This window comes from Phyllostomus discolor, chromosome 4 (genome assembly GCF_004126475.2).
Source record: "Phyllostomus discolor isolate MPI-MPIP mPhyDis1 chromosome 4, mPhyDis1.pri.v3, whole genome shotgun sequence".
Classification (NCBI taxonomy): domain Eukaryota; kingdom Metazoa; phylum Chordata; class Mammalia; order Chiroptera; family Phyllostomidae; genus Phyllostomus; species Phyllostomus discolor.
Genome location: NC_040906.2, coordinates 27745908 through 27762327, shown reverse-complemented (window position 1 = coordinate 27762327; position 16420 = coordinate 27745908). Strand labels below are relative to the sequence as shown.

Below are 16420 nucleotides of genomic sequence, written 5' to 3'. Positions count from 1 at the left end.
AAAGTACTGCCTAATGCATCCCTGAGTCAAAACAAACCAGTTTTATATGATCTATTATTTTAGACATCTGAAGCAATATATCCAATTTTAGATTAGGCTTGGCTAAAAAAAAAAAATCAGAGGAATGTGAACTGAAATAAGGAAAAAGTACAAACAGGCTAAGTAGGAAAAGGAAAGAAGAAACAAAACTGGAAAACAGAAGAAAAGAGGGTCATAAAATACTTTCAAATGAAGGGATACTGAACAGAAAATGAAATTAACAGAATAAATTATTTCAAACCACTTCATCATGAAGTAAAAGTAAGTCATTTTTAGTAAAGGAGGTAGGCTGGAAATTTTCACTTGGCCATCAAATTATCCACTTATTTAAATATATACTCTATTATTCACAACAATTTCAAACTGCTAATCCACACTTGGTAAGAATATAACTGATGATGTTGTATTTTACAAGTAAAATCACAGGGCCACTACCTGTGTATCTCATGCCAATAACTTAAAACTAGTAAGCAAGCTATTTAACACTCAACATTTAACAGAACCTCTTAAATTAGAAGTACCTTTTAACATGAACATACAGGTTAGAGTCTAGGGAAATGCTTAGATTAACAGAATTGACTTTGTTAGTGTGGATTTTTGCCTGCTTTTCATTCTGCAGAACTTTCAACATTTGCTGACTACTGCATATTACAGCAGCAGGCAAAATTAACCTTCTTTAGTGAAACAGTATTTCACATGAAAACCAGAAGACTGTCTTCAAAAAACAGCCTCACCACATTTCCATGAATTTGTATTCATAGTAAAACAGTTGCTTCTTCCTTTAAGTTTTCTACTGAGGGCGAGGATAGCTTATTCTATGCAGTGAAGGGCAAAAAAAGCAACAAAGCCCTGAGTTCCCTCTAACTGGGAGGAGTGTTAGTAAAGAAGCTTTGTTTGAGTTAGCACAAAGAATCACCCACCCCCGCCCCAAAGCCTAGCAGCAATACATCAGCACAATAGGGTGATTCTGCTCCAGTATTTCCTTGATAGGATAGCTATGGAGGCTGCTCAGGACAAGAACTCTTTCCCTTCCATTGCCCACACTGGTTCAGAAAACTCTTTTAAAAGCACAGCTTCTCCTACCGTATAACTACCCTGATCAAAAAGTATTAATAGCTGCCAGTACTTCAAGGTCTAGAAGCAAATCCCAAAGCACTCCACTGAGTCCCTCCATTATCAAGCTCAACTCTCATTTTTCTCTTACCAGTTTTTTTGTTTCTTTTACTTTTTCTTCTTACCACTTTCTTTACAAATCTAAGGATTCTGTTAAATTGACTATTTACTGTTCCCCAAATATGCCCATTAGCATTTTTCTACCTTCGGCCCTTTGTGGTCTGTTTCCTTTACCAGGATTATACATTCTCCCTCAGGCTCTCCTGAAATCCTCTCAGAAATCCACTCCAGGCATCATCTAAAGACCAGTATTGAAAAAACTCTTCTAAGAACCACAGCACTCCTCAGCCTTCCAAATGAGATTACCATAATATTTTCCTTTAATGCTACCACAATTTATTCATACCTTTTATAGCATTTATTCTCAATTTAAAAATACTCCATCTCAACTGGCTTCTCTAATTGTTGTCCTCTTTTTCATCAGACTTCTTACAAGAGTACTCAGCATTTGCTATCTCCACTTTCACTCTCAACCCACTGTAATATGATTTATCCCTCACCATTCCAATTGACATTGCTCTCACCGAGATTACTAGTTCAACTCCTTACTACTAATCAATGGACAATTTCAAATCTCCTCTTCAACTGTCTAACACAACAAACACTTCTTCCTTGATGACTTCCTTAAGTCTCCACCTTTCACCTCCAGGATTCCATTCTCTCTTCATTTTGTCCATTTCCTTAAATACTCGTGGCACCTCTGGATTCCGTCTTCAATTCCCTGCTTCTTGTCTCTCGAGGTGACCCATGATTACAACTATTTCTAAGATACAGCATACCTCACTCTCTTGCACTTCACAGATGTTGCCGTTTTACGAATTGAAGGTAAGACCTTCCACCAGCAAAAAGATTACAAGTCATTCTACTGCAGTGGTATGGAACAAAACTGGCAATACCTCTGCCTGTACTAATAACTGTTAAATCATTCTCTCCAACCTGACAATTTTCTGAGTTTCACACTCACTTATCCAACTACTTGAGTATTTCCACTTTGGATGTGCCATGGGTACCCTCAATGTAAGTGTCCAAAACCAAATGCTTTCTTTCTAACTTTTCTGTTAGCTTTAACTCCTGGTCCTACAAACCAAAATCAAATTAAAAAGCCTACAACTCCTCCTGGATTCCCAATTACAATAAACAACTGCCATACCTTCAAATGCCCACAAAGAAACTTGGAGGAAAGTCGTAACTGCCTATTCTCCCTCTCTTAAATCTCACACTTAATCATTCATCATCCTAACAATTGTCTTCAAGGCTCTCAAGTCTAGCCCATTCTCTACTAGACACTGCCTTAGCTCAGGCACTCATTCTTGCCCATTAACATTACTGCAATAGCATAACAGAGAACAATCCTGGTCCCTTCAATTAATTCTCCAAACTACCACCAAGTCACTGCTCTAAAATGCAATCCAATCAGCCCAGAAACCTCAGAGTTAAGTTCAAACTCCTTAGCTGACAGACACTGGTCCTTCATGACAGCTGGTCCCTGTCTGGCAATCCAGCCTTATTCTCCCCTCTCTCTCTTGCTAATACTATTCTTTGCTCTACCCATACTGTACTATCTACAATTCCTTGAGCAAGGCACTCTCCACCCTATCTCCACTATCCCTCTACATACAAATTCCTTCTGCTTGAAATACTCTTATCTGTGCCACTCCCCTTTCAAGACAACTGAGGCACACTCCCTACAAAATTATGTTCCTGAAAACTCTAACTGTTCCCATACTGCTTTTATCTTTTATAAACACAAGTTTATATACGTATCTGTATCTCCCAGCAGACCAAGTTCCTATTGGTATGCCTTACTCTTCTTTGCATTTCTAGTCAAGTATAGTGCCTAAAACTTTGAAGATATTCAATATGCTTGTTAAATAAATCAATGTTTTCTGTGACCATTTTGTATGTCTTGTCTTCCCTATAAGTTTACAAGGAGAAATCCAAGCTTTCATCTTTATAACCTCTATAGTGTCAGGCAAATACTAGCCAATTGTTTAATGCTGTTGAATGAAGCTGACAGCGCTATTTTCTGTATTGTACCACAAAATCTTACTAATGCTTCATACTTCTACTACATACAATAGTCAAAACAAAAATCCTTTCAGTTTTTGGGGGGTTTTTTTTAGGATTTTTTAAAAATTTTAATTGTTGTTCAGGTACAGTTTTCTGCCTTTTACCCCCATCCCAGCCCACCCTTCTCCTTTGTTTTTTATATTCACAGTTGGGTAAGAGATAATTCACTTCAATTTCCTAAGAACATAGAAAGATTAGGATTTGAAATTTCCAAAAATAAGCTGCCACTTTCTCTGTTCCATTTTGAAGAACTCTTCCCAACTCGGCAGCACTATAGCAGTGTCATCTGTACCACTTGTTTAATAGACCCATGTTTGCCTAATGCAGCCATCCAACTTTTCATATGCTCTTTTTTTCCTTTTGATAAACTAGTCTGGAAAATGAGATGATCTTGGACAAAAAAGGCCAAAGTTTGTCTCCAGTGATCTCAGTGTCTTTTGTATGCTGCCTTTTCTTCTCTCCCTGTAAAAAAGCAGCCAATACGGAATGGTATGGCACACTAGCTACAAAACAGTGAAAGCATTCAGCACTGGGTCTGGGACACTAGGTCATCAGAGAAAAGAGAATCCCAGAGAGGGCTGATTGGTTTAGCTGTAAAGGATACACAGCTCCAAAGCAGAAGAAACTGGCAATGGAAAGAAAAGTAAATGTATGTGCAAGATCAAAGAGAAGAACTAGAAACCTTCACATTTTCAGGTACCTGTCACCCACAGACAAATCATGTTAAATGGAATGATAAAGGAATTTATCAAGCACCAAGCACTATCAACTTTTTTTCCGAAGACATAGAAGGAACAGCTTGGAAATACAAGATGGCCGGGGATCTGAAAAGAGACCTTAACTGGAAAGGAGAGAAGACACAGGGTCCTCATTCACAAATGTTCAAAATTCATGAGAAGTACTTCATTGTGCAAGATCAAAGTCAAAGAATAAAAAGTCTGCTCAAAGGCACTCTGGCAATCAGTATGTTGACAATTCAATCAACTGGAGAGAGCATCACATTTAACTACCCCAATCTGTCACTAACCCTTCCAGTTGTATGAGCATTGTTCCTTCTTCTATAAGAGGGGGTGGCCCTGAGGGGGCCCAAACAAAGAATACATTTATTCTCTTTGATGACATTAATAAATCTGTTCATTTTTCTTTTTTAAATTTTTAATTTTTTTATTATTGTGTTTTTTTATTACCATTTTGTTCATTATTCAAGATGTGATAACAGTATCCTGGTTTTATAAAAAGTCCACTTTTAAATATATATATTAAAGTATTTAATAATAAAGATAAAATAATGTGATATCTGGGATTGGCTTCAAAATAATGAGGGAGTGGAATGGGGCAGTGTAGACAAAGTAAGATAGGCCAAAAGATGAGTATATGGGTACAATTATACATACTTTAAAATGTTCCATAATAAAACATTTCATAAAAAATGCAGTTTCCTAAAATTCTGTTAACCATAGGTCTTATAATACATCAGCTTATTTCATTTTATTTCCTAATGAAGAAAACTCAAGAGTTAAACTGAATAATTCTAATATTTATATCCACTATTAAAAGCTACAAACCCCAAAACTACAATAAAGTCATCTCACAGTTCAGTAGATATACCACTATTCTAAAAACATGAAAATACATATACACCTTCATTTTTATGCTATATATTTTTTTAATGTTATTTTTATTTATTTATTTATTTTTTTTTAGAGAGGGAAGGGAGGGAGCTAGAGAGACAGAGAGAGAGAAACATCAATGTGAGGTTGCTGGGGGTTATGGCCTGCAACCCAGGAATGTACCCTGGCTGGGAATCGAACCTGGGACACTTTGGTTCCCAGCCCGCGCTCAATCCACTGAGCTACGCCAGCCAGGGCCTATGCTATATATGTTTAAACTTAATGAGAGTACTGGAGATCTGAAATGCAACTGACCAGATTTAGCTCCATAACTTCAAGGTTTAAGTAAAGCTGTCCAGATACTGGGTCTGCTGGAAATTTACATGCAACCCTAGAATTGTGTTTAAATGCTAGATATTCACAGACAACATCACAGGAACTAAAAATTATAACTGAAAATTGTACTGGTTTTGTAACACATCCTCTTTGAGCCTCGACTATGCAAAACCTGGAACAAATTGGTATGATGCACCCAAAAGTACCAGCAAACAGATTTAGATGTATAGCAGATTTTGTTAATTACCTACCCAATATGCATTTTCTTGCATTTTCTCCTTCTTCCTTACAAAAGGAAACCTAAATATGGCCAGCTAAAAAACATATTTCTCAGCTTTTTTATGGCCATGTGATACTATGCTGACCAATGAGACAGGAGATGACATATTTTTTTATATATAGTTTATTGATTATGCTATTACAGTTGTCCCATTTTCCCCCTTCACTCCCCTCCAACCTGCAATCTCTCTCCCACCCACGTCCCCCCCCTTTAGTTCATGTCCAGGTGTCATACTTGTAAGTACTTTAGCTTCTACATTTCCCATTCTATTCTTACCCTTCCCCTGTCTATTTTCTACCTCCATCTATGCTACTTATTCTCCATACCTTCCCCCCCTCTCCTCCTCCCACTCCCCTGTTGCTATCCCTCCATGTGTTCTCCATTTCTGTGGTTCTGTTCCTGTTCTAGTTGTTTGCTTAGTTTGTTTTTGCTTTAGGTGTGGTTGTGAAAATCTTCTCTTTCTTAGATAAGTCCCTTTAACATTTCATAAATAAGGGCTTGGTGATGAACTCCTTTAACTTGACCTTATCTGAAAAGCACTTTGTCTGCCCTTCCTTTCTAAATGATAGCTTTGCTGGATAGAGTAATCTCGGATGTAGGATGTAGGTCCTTGCCTTTCAGGACTTGGACTACTTCTTTCCAGCCCTTTCTTGACTGCAAGGTCTCTTTTGAGAAATCAGCTGACAGTCTGATGGGCATTCCTTTGTAGGTTTCTGTCTCCTTATCTCTTGCTGCTTGTAGGATTCTCTCCTTATCTTTAATCTTGGGTAATGTAATTATGATGTGCCTTGGTGTGTTCCTCCTTGGGTCCAACTTCTTTGGGACTTTCTGAGCTTCCTGGACTTCCTGCTATTTCCTTTGCCAGATTGACGAAGTTCTCCTTCATTATTTTTTCAAATAACTTTTCCACTTGTTGCTCTTCCTCTTCTTTTTCTGGTGCCCCTATAATTCAGATGTTGGAACTTTCAAAGGTGTCCTGGAGGTTCCTAAGTCTCTCCTCATTTTTTTGAATTCTTGTTGCTTCATTCTTTTCTGTTTTGTTGTTTCTTTCTTCCTTCTGGTCCACTCCATTGATTTGAGTCCCAGTTTCCTTTCCATCACTATTGGTTCCCTATGCATTTTCCTTTATTTCACTTAGTGTAGCCTTCATTTGTTCATCTAATTTCCAACCAAATTCAACCAATTCTGTGAGTATCCTGATCACCAGTGCTTTGAACTGTGCATCTGGTAGCTTGGCTATCTCTTGGTTGCTTAGTTGTGTTTTTTCTGGAGCTTTGATCTGTTCTCTTGTATGGACCATTTTTTTTTTTTTTTTGTCTTGACCTATCTGTTTGTTATGTAGTGTGGAGCAGAGCCTTAGGTATTCAACTGGGCGGGGCAACCCAGTTGCTGGGTTGTGACACTGTATGTGGGGGAGGGGTCAGAGAGGGAATAATTGGGCTTGCTCTGCTCTATGATGGATTTCAGTCACTTCTGCTGCCTACCCCAAGCAAACTGGTCCCTTCTGGTGCTGGTTCCCGGGTGGGTGGGTTTGTGTATGTTTTAGGACCCTGTGGGTCTCTCCAACAAACTCTCCTATGAGGCTGGGAGTCTCTCCTGGCACCTCAACCCCCACAGGTGTTTTTAATCAGTGATTTGTGGTTTTATTTCCCCTCACTGAAACCCTGGGCTGTGTGGTCTATGTTGCTCCCCAGTTTTGCCTGGTTTATCTGCATGCGAATGTGGGACCACCCAGTCCACCTGCTTCCTTGTGCGCTGCACCCCTCCACAATCTGCCAGCTTGCTGGGTCCGTCCGCTGCCACCCTTCGCCCAGGGTCTGCCAGCCGCCACCTACGTGCCTGGGGTCCACCAGCCACTGTTTTGCCTCGAGGACTCTCTGCCTGGCTGCCAGTCTCCGCCCCTCCTTCCAGCCTGGATAAATGTGTCTTCTTTAACTCCTTGGTTGTCAGACTTCCATACAGTTCAATTTTATGTCAGTACTGGTTGTTTTTGTTTTTAAGTTGTTGTCCTTATTTTGGTTGTGCAAGGAGGCACAGTGTGTCTACCTATGCCTCAATCTTGGCCAGAAATCTAGATGACATACTTTTTGCTGGTACATACTTTCTGACATACGTTTTTCCTTTGCTTCTACCCTTTATCCATCCCCTTCTCTTGCCTGATACAAAGACACAAAGTAACCTTTTTTTGTGTGTGTGACTGCAAGGAGACAAGCATGAGCATGAACACATCTGTTAGGGATAAAGAAGAAAGAATATGAGGGCATTGTGGAACTGCCTTATCAGCTCTGAACTAGTAATGTTTAGACTTCCTGTTTCATGAGAAAAATAAATTACATATTTGCTTAACCTAATATATGATACTTTCTGTTATTCAGTCCAAAAGCAATTGGAACTGACATAGAAGGTGCTATAAATAGGTATCATTTGGCATATGTTAAAAACAGGTCCCTAGAAAACTGCCTCAAATGCACATCAAAAGCAGAATGCTAATAAATTGTGATACAGTCACACAATGGAATGCAATATAGCAGTGAGATTTAACAACATACAAATCTTCAAACAATCCTAAGCAAAAGAAGCCAGACACAGATGTACAATACATACTGTATGATTCCACTTACAAATTAAAATGTATACAACCAGGCAAAACTAATCTGTGTCTCAGTAGTTAGGACAGTGGTTCTTAACCTGAGTGCTGGTGGCATGGATGTGATCAGTTTGTGAAAATTCAGCAAACGGTACATTTATGTGTTTTTCATACACATATTAATCTTAAGTAAAACCCTTAAAAACAACTGGCCCTAGATATTCAGAACAAATCCAACAAACAACTCCACCCTTCCTTCCTTTAAGTCTTTCCTTCAGATTATCATTAGCTCAGAAAAGGCAAATGAATGCAAAAACAATGGTCAAAATAAAAAAGTATAACAAATACAACATTATCTAAATAGACCTGCCCTGGCTGGTGTAGCTCAGTGTATTGAGGGCCTGAAAATCCAAAGGTTCCTGGCTGGCTCCCCAGATTCCCAGTCAGGGCATATGCCTAGGTTTTGGGCTGAGTCCCCAGTTGGGGGTGTGCAAGAGGCATCCAACCAATGTATCTCTCACACATTGATGTTTCTCTCCCTCTCTTTCTCCCACCCTTCCCCTTTCTCTAAAAATGAATAAATAAAATCTTTTAAAAAAATCTTGATTTGTTGTTCCACTTATTTATGCGTTCACTTGGGACAAAACCCCCAACCCTGGAATAGCAGAATGACACTCTATAACCAACTGAGCTACCTGGCCAGGACCCAGATGACTTTTTTAAATAAATAGACTATCAGCCCAGGCCGGTGTGGCTTGGTTGAAGTGTCAGCCCATAACCAAAAGGTTGCGGGTTCCATTCCCAGTCAGGGCACATGCCTAGGTTGTGGGATCTGTCCTTGGCCTCAGTACATATAGGAGGCAACCAATAGATGCTTCTCTCTCACATCGATGTTTCTCTTTCACTTCCTCTCTCTCTAGAAGCAATGAAAAAATGTCCTCAGGTAAGGATTAACAAATAAGTAGAATATCAGAAAATTATCTACCAAAAAATCACAATTTTAGTAAATTCCAAAATGAGATACTAAACCAGTCTTAGAGAAAATTACCCATAACAAGCCCAATGATCTGAAAGAAGTAAATTATTTCATCTTGGAGATAAAGTTACCAGGTAACTATTGCTAACAGATTTAAAAATCAGGAAGGTATACAAAAATATCAGAAAATAAAAACTACGCCATAACAACCAAACCTTAATAACAATGGGAACTGAAAGCAGAGGAAGAAGATACCTGCTGCTTCATGTTTTTGAGGCAATGTTCCAATTCCAGTTCTAGAACAGTGCTTTGGCCATATTGTGGCATTCAATAGATTTATTAAATGAATGAATCCAACCACTTCAACAACTTTTACTAAGTATCCAGTCACTGTACTGGACACTTCTGAAATAAAGGATGAATAAAGTCTGATTTTTGACCCTCAAAACTGAACAGTTCAGTGGAAAAAGGTACTTAAATAATTTTTAATACTATGTATAAAAGCTATAAAAGAAACATTCTAACTGCTATGGGTGTCAAACCATAGTTTATGGACTGCTTTATAGTTTTGAAATTTGACCTATTCAAACAACCTTCATGAGTAACTCTAACTGTAACATATTCAGTTTCAAAATACTAGGAGATGTTGTTTAGGTCACATTTTCTTTAAAATGTTTTATTATAACCTATATATTTGCAATACCCACTAGCAGCAACCTCATGGATCTATCAGAGAGAAGATAGAATATATCGTCCTTCCAAAAGCATGAAATGCTTCATTATCACTACATGCACAAGCCATAGCTATAGTTTAACATATTTATTCTATGACAAATAGTATATTAACTATGAATCTTAATATATACCCAGCTCATCACATTCTCCTGCTCTCTCAAACTTACAGTACGACCAATAAACATTAACAGAGAAATGTAAGGAATACTGCAAGGAACAATGCTATTCTGACAGAATTAACATAATAATGTGGTAGATTTGGAGATAACATCAAATTCTTTGTTACTCTTCCCACTGAGAAACAGAATCTCAATGTTTTTTCCCTTGGTGGCTACAGTTAATAATGCTGAATTGTATATATATTTAAAAGCTGCTACGAAAGATCTTAAAAGTTGTCACAAGACAAAAATTGTAACTGTGGTGACAGATGTTAACTAGACTTAGTGTGATCATTTCACAATATACACTATTGAATCATCACATTATACAAATAAAACTAATACATGTCAATTGTATCCCAATAAAAAATAAAATCAGGAAGTAAATAAATAAATGCCTTTCCCCTGAAATCAGGCTAGCCTTAGTGATATGCCTGACCAACAAATGGCAGCAGTAACTTCCAAGGATAGGTCCTAGCAGGCTTGAGATTTCTTCCACCCAGGGTTCTTTGGGAGTACACACTCTCTCTGTGGGCCATGAGATGGTATAAGTCTGAATATCCCGGGGTCTCCATACTGAAAAGAACACATGATGAGACCACTCAGACCTTGAGACTCCATGAAGAGCCCATCCATGACAGCACCCAGCCAACCAAGTATTGTAATCCTAGAAGAGGCCCCACACACCAAAGAGCAATGATGAGTCCAACTCACAGAGCCGTGCCCAAATTGCAGATTTATGAGCAAAACAGAAGGTTGTTGTTTTAAGCCACTAAGTTTTGAGGTAGTCTGTTAGGTACCAACAGGTAACTGCTATTATTACATAATGCTTCCAAATCCTTGACTAACAATAAAAGGAAATTATCCAATGAGTCTCTCTGTCTGAGGTGGGGATGGGGAGAGTGAACCCTGTTATAACAGCTTCAATTAGGATGTGAAGCAAATCAGTCATCTAATTATTACAAATTAACAGACCTGAACTGAGAGCTGTGCAGTCCATGCTGCCATTGATGATTTTGGTAAGGAAAAGAAACACTATAAACTTGAACACAGGGAAATAAAAGGGGAAAATATTTGTACAAATTACCCTTACTGGTTTGATAATAAGCTCTGGTTCTATATACACGCTTATTAGTGTTGCTGCAAGGTGAGATTACACTAATGGAGAGTACCCAAACAGATCTGTTATTTGTTACAGCTAGTCCTTAAACTTTGTGAAGGAGCACATACTCCTAATGAAAGCTATAGGCCTTTTCTCCCTAAAAAACACACATGCACAAATACTCACAAAACACTCCATACAATTTCATTGGATTTTCAGCCTTTTAGGGTCTATGAACCTTGGGTTAAGAACCTATTTTAGAGGATTATTCAGTAATGGCCCCAAAAATCTACTGGATAATGCTGGAATTGATACAATTATAACAAAGTGTTTCACTCAAATTCCAAAAATAATATTTCACTAATAAATGGAAAACCCAGAATTTAAGTCCTGTGTGAATTTACTATCTATCGGGGCATCCAACTTTTTGGCGTCTCTGGGCCACACTGGAAGAAGAGTTGTCTTGGGCCACACATTAAATACAATGGGACAAGTAATCACACACACAAAAAAAAACCTCATAATGTTTTAAGTAAATTTATAATTTTGTGTTGGGCCACATTCATAGTCATCCTGGGCCGCATGTGGCCCATGAGCCATGTGTTGGACACCTGTGGATTTAACCTGAAGTCATTACTCATTTTCAGTATCTTAGCACCAGACAATAGCCTCCTTAGGGTACCTCAGAAAATACATTGTGCCCTGGCAGGAGTGACTCAGTGGACTGAGTGCCAGCCTGCAAATCAAACGGTTGCTGGTTCAATTCTTAGTCAGGGCACATGCCTGGATTGCAGGCCAGCTCCCCAGTGGGAGGCATGCAAGAGGCAACCACACATGGATATCCCTCTCTCTCTTCTCCCTCCTTTCCCCTCTATCTAAAAATAAGTAAACAAAATCTTTTTTTAAAGAAAATATATTGTTCTAATAAAGCTTTCTTTAAATAAAAATTATCTTTTAGAGACAATGGATGATATTGTACAGTAGTAGCTTGAGATTCTTATTCCCTTTTCAAAAGGCTTTTAAGGGTAAGAGGTCAGCTTCCTACCTCCTTAAATCCTTAGTACTCAACATGTCATTGTACTGAGTCCCAATTATCAACAATGATACTGGTCTATCACACTAGAACACGTTCTTAAACTTTTTGGTCTCAGGACTTATATGACCTTAAGAATTATTTGGAATCCCATAAAATTTTTGTCAGGTTAGTTATACCCATTGAGGTTTACAATATTAAACATTGAAACTGAAAAATGTTTTACAGGTAAAAAGTCATTTTAAAGTAGCAGTAAATCCGTCATATATTAGCAAGTAGGGTTTTTTTTTTTCATTTTTTTTACAGATTTTATTTATTTTTAGAGAGAGGGGAAGGGAGGGAGAAAGAGAGGGAGAGAAACATCAATGTGCAAGAGCTACATTGATCAGTTGCCTCTTGCAGGCTCCCCACTCTTGCAACTGGGGACCTGGCCTGCAACCCAGCCATGTGCCCTGACTGGGAATCAAACCAGCAACCCTTGGGTTTTCAGGTCGGTGCTTAATCCACTGAGTCACACCAACCAGGGCAGCAAATGGTTTTGGTTTTTATCAAAAATAGTTTTCAAGGCCCTGGCCAGGTAGCTCAGTTGATCAGAGCACTGCCGCCCTAAGGCAAGGTTGTGGTTCAATCCTCAGGGCACTTACAAGAAACAATTGATAAATGCTTAAATAAGTGGAACAACAAATCAATGTTCCTCTCTCTTCCTCCCTCCCTTCCTCTCTCTCTTTAAAATCAGTTTTTAAAAAAATTGTTTTCAGCCCTAGCTGGTGTAGCTCAGTGGATTGAGCGCAGGCTGCGAATCAAAGCATCACAGGTTTGATTCCCAGTCGGGGCACATGCCTGGGTTGCAGGCCACAGCCCCCAGCAACCGCACAATGATGTCTCTCTGTCTCTCTCTCTCTTTCTCCCTCCCTTCCCTCTCTAAAAATAAATAAATAAAATCTTTAAACTAAATAAAGAAAAAAACAATTGTTTTCAAAACAAAACTAGTGAGAAGAGTTGATACTATTTTGCATTTTTTCAAATTTCTTCAATGTCTGGCTTAATGGAAAGGAGCTGAATTTTCATATCTGCTTCTACATTTCAACCTGTTGTGGTAACACAGGTCATGTTAGTCTTTAGAAACTCCACTGAACACTCATGAAAGAATCAAAGTGAAAAAAGACAAATAATGTCTTAGTATTATCATGAAAAAGTTTTGGCCTTGAGTACACCCCAAGAATCTAAAGGCCCTCAGGCATAAGGCCACCTTTTTAAGTGTCTTAGGTCTTTTATTTCTTCCTTCATGTGTTTTTTAAATGACCAGAGGTAAAAATGGAGTAATAAATTCTACAATTTACTTTATAGTTCCTTCTGTACATTGCTCTTTTACCCAACTAGTAAATTTCAACATGTTTCCTAGTCACTTCTGAGCATCAAAATAAAAGGGTGATGAAATGAAACATTTACACCTGTTCTTTCGTCCCTGGCAACCGAGTAAACAACTATCTAGGGAGATACTTCCAATGCCATTCCCATACCAACTTGGGAATTAATCTAGACTGTTAGTAATAAGATCCACCCAAAACAAATCTAGATTACAGTTAGGCTTTAAAAATGTAAATACATAAGGCTATACTTTCAGGGATCATTTCCATAGTTCGTTATTAAAAATGTAAATATACATTTTGCACAACAGGACAAATCCACAAAAGCCTCACTTGCTATAGTCAAGAGATACAAAACTGAACTGGGTTACAAGCCAAGGAAGTGTATTAAAAGTTCAAATACATTATGGAGTTGAATGAAAAAGCTTTCTAGATAACTATCACTAAACAAACAAAAGGTCCAAAAATATTTTAAAGAATCAAAGTTGCCTTAGGAAACAAAAACAGAAGGCTAGACACCCGCCTCCCAAAAAAACCCTTAATTCAAAATTAGCCGTAAGCGCGGTTAACTAGAAAAGGACGAAGAAAAACTTACCACGGACAGATTCTCCTGATTGAGTGTAAATCCCAAAAATATTCTTGATATTAACATTGAGATGGAACACTTTGCCATAATAGGCAGTTTTCCGTACATTCTGCAACTGCATTACATACACAAAGCTTTCCTATCTTTTCCTCAAACGAATCAGTCATTTTCAGGTTAAGGCCCAGAGGAAATGTTTTCTGTTGTTCAAGCAGTCTGCTCTACTTTGTTTCTTGATTATTCCGAGTGCTCTCTCACAACTGGAGGGTTGCTAAACCAATCCCGAGTAAGAAATGGAAAACGACACGAAAAGCAGACAGCTCTGAACCCCCCACATGGAAAAAGACTCGGAAAACAGCGGCAGCGGCCCGGCCCCAGCTGCAATCTGAACGGAAAGCACAGCTTTCTAGGTTTCCAGCAATACCCGACAACAACGTCTCCCTCCCCCCGCCCCCACGTCCCCACTTCGGGACTAGCCGAAGATCGAGAACCAAGAAAGTGGAGTCTACCCGCTTCTAAGTGCTAGAGAGCCTCCCAGGTCTGCAGAGGTTCTCTGCCGTTACATAACTGGGGCCTAGGGCTATACTTCTGCAATAGGTCCTTCAAAGAGAGAGGGAGATGAGTGCCTCAGAGACTCACCCTCCCAGCGAGGTAGCAGCTGAGTTCTGCAAGGGGGGCTACTTAAGGGAGGCCGCGATCAGAGAAGCTGAGATACTAAGAGTGATGAGCGAACCCCGAGAGGGGCTGGACGGATCTCGGAGACCTGGCGGAAGGCCCCAATGCCTCTGGTCCTGGTCCACCCCCATCCCTCGCCAGACCAGTCCCCACCGGCCGACCCCCTCCCCCCGCCACCAGCAGTCGCTCCCCTCCCCCGCGTCTCCATCCCCACGAGCCCCAGCCTAGCGGCAAAGCGGACCTGCCAAGAAAGGCTTCGACCACCGCCATCAGACGGCTCCCAGTCCAATACCTGGTCAGACATGGTGATGGTGGCTTCACCCCGGGTCTCCGCACAGCAGCGGCCTCGGGTAGGTAGAACCTCGCTCCGGGGTTTACAAATCCGTCTCCCTTCCCCACAGCACAACACCGCGTCTGCAGGGACTTCCGCTATGTCTTGCGTCACTTCCGCTACGCGGGGGGGGGGGGCGGGGGAAGAGGAGAGGCGACGCAGGAACACGGGGCGGGGCGTGGACCCTACTGGGGACTGAAGAGTTTGGTAGCTCCTTTGCGGTGTGCTACACCTGGATCTCGAGCCTATCCCCCCGCCCCTCCGGGAAAAGTTCCCGGTCCCCAGACTCACTGTTTGGCACGGTTCCTACGGCCTGGATTCCTCCCTGCGCAACACCTTGCGCGTTTGTGAAGACTGAGCTGAGATACCTCTTTTGTCTCCTTGCCTTACTCGTCAACCTGCGGAAATAAATTGAGTTGGATACCAGCGTTTCTTACCCTAGAGCTAACGTTTTTGGTTAACCAGTGGACCCCCTCCGAACTCATGATTTTGATGGGGGAGGGGGAAGCAAAAGAAAACAATGATCCCATTGGACACAGTCTTGGTGGCTACTGTTGAAAAAGACGCTGCTGAAAAGTTCTGAACTCATCAGGGAGAGGAGTTAATTCCGATCCTTGAATTCATTGCTTTGAATTAAAGAATGATCCTTATATGATTTCTTTAACATACAACGTTCCTACTGGCGTAAGCATAGAGGATAAAAATACAGGCTAATGAAATAGAATAGAGATTAGAAAGAAATTAATAGGCCCGCAAAGATAATTTTCGACAAGAATGCCAACATAATTAAATGGTGAAAGAAATCTTTTTTTTTTTAAGAGGATTTATTTATTTATTTATTTATTTTTATTTTTTTTTCTTTTTTAAATATATTTTATTGATTATGCTATTACAGTTGTCCCATTTCCCCCCTTCTCTCCCCTCCACCCTGTACCCCCCTCCCACCCACATTTCCCCCTTTAGTTCATGTCCATGTGTCATACATATGAGTTCTTTAGTTTCTACATTTCCCGTACTATTCTTGCCCTCCCCCTATCTATTTTCAACCTACATTCTATGCTACTTATTCTCTATACCTTTTCCCCCTCTCTCCTCCTCCCACCCCCCTGCTGCTAACCCTCCATGTGCCCTCCATTTCTGTGGTTCTGTTACTGTTCTAATTGTTTACTTAGTTTCTTTTGGTTTTGCTTTAGGTGTGGTTGTTAATATTTGTGAGTTTGCTGTCCTTTTACTATACATGTCTTTTCTTTATCTTCTTTTCTTAGATAAGTCCCTTTAGCATTTCATAAAATAAGGGCTTGGTGATGATGAACTCCTTTAACTTGACCTTATCTGAGAAGCACTTTATCTTCTCTTCCATTCTAA

General features: G+C 39.8%; 1 protein-coding gene across 1 annotated transcript in view; it reads right to left on the bottom strand.

Moving 5' to 3' along the window:
- The window catches only part of SUMO1 (small ubiquitin like modifier 1), a 28360-nt gene extending 13126 nt beyond the window's left edge, over positions 1-15234 (bottom strand). Inside the window, exon 1 of the mRNA XM_028509135.2 lies at positions 15017-15234. Coding sequence (XP_028364936.1) covers positions 15017-15028 — 12 coding nt within the window. The 5' untranslated portion in view covers positions 15029-15234. The remainder of the gene's footprint in view (positions 1-15016) is intronic.
- Between the last annotated feature and the right edge of the window lie 1186 nt (positions 15235-16420).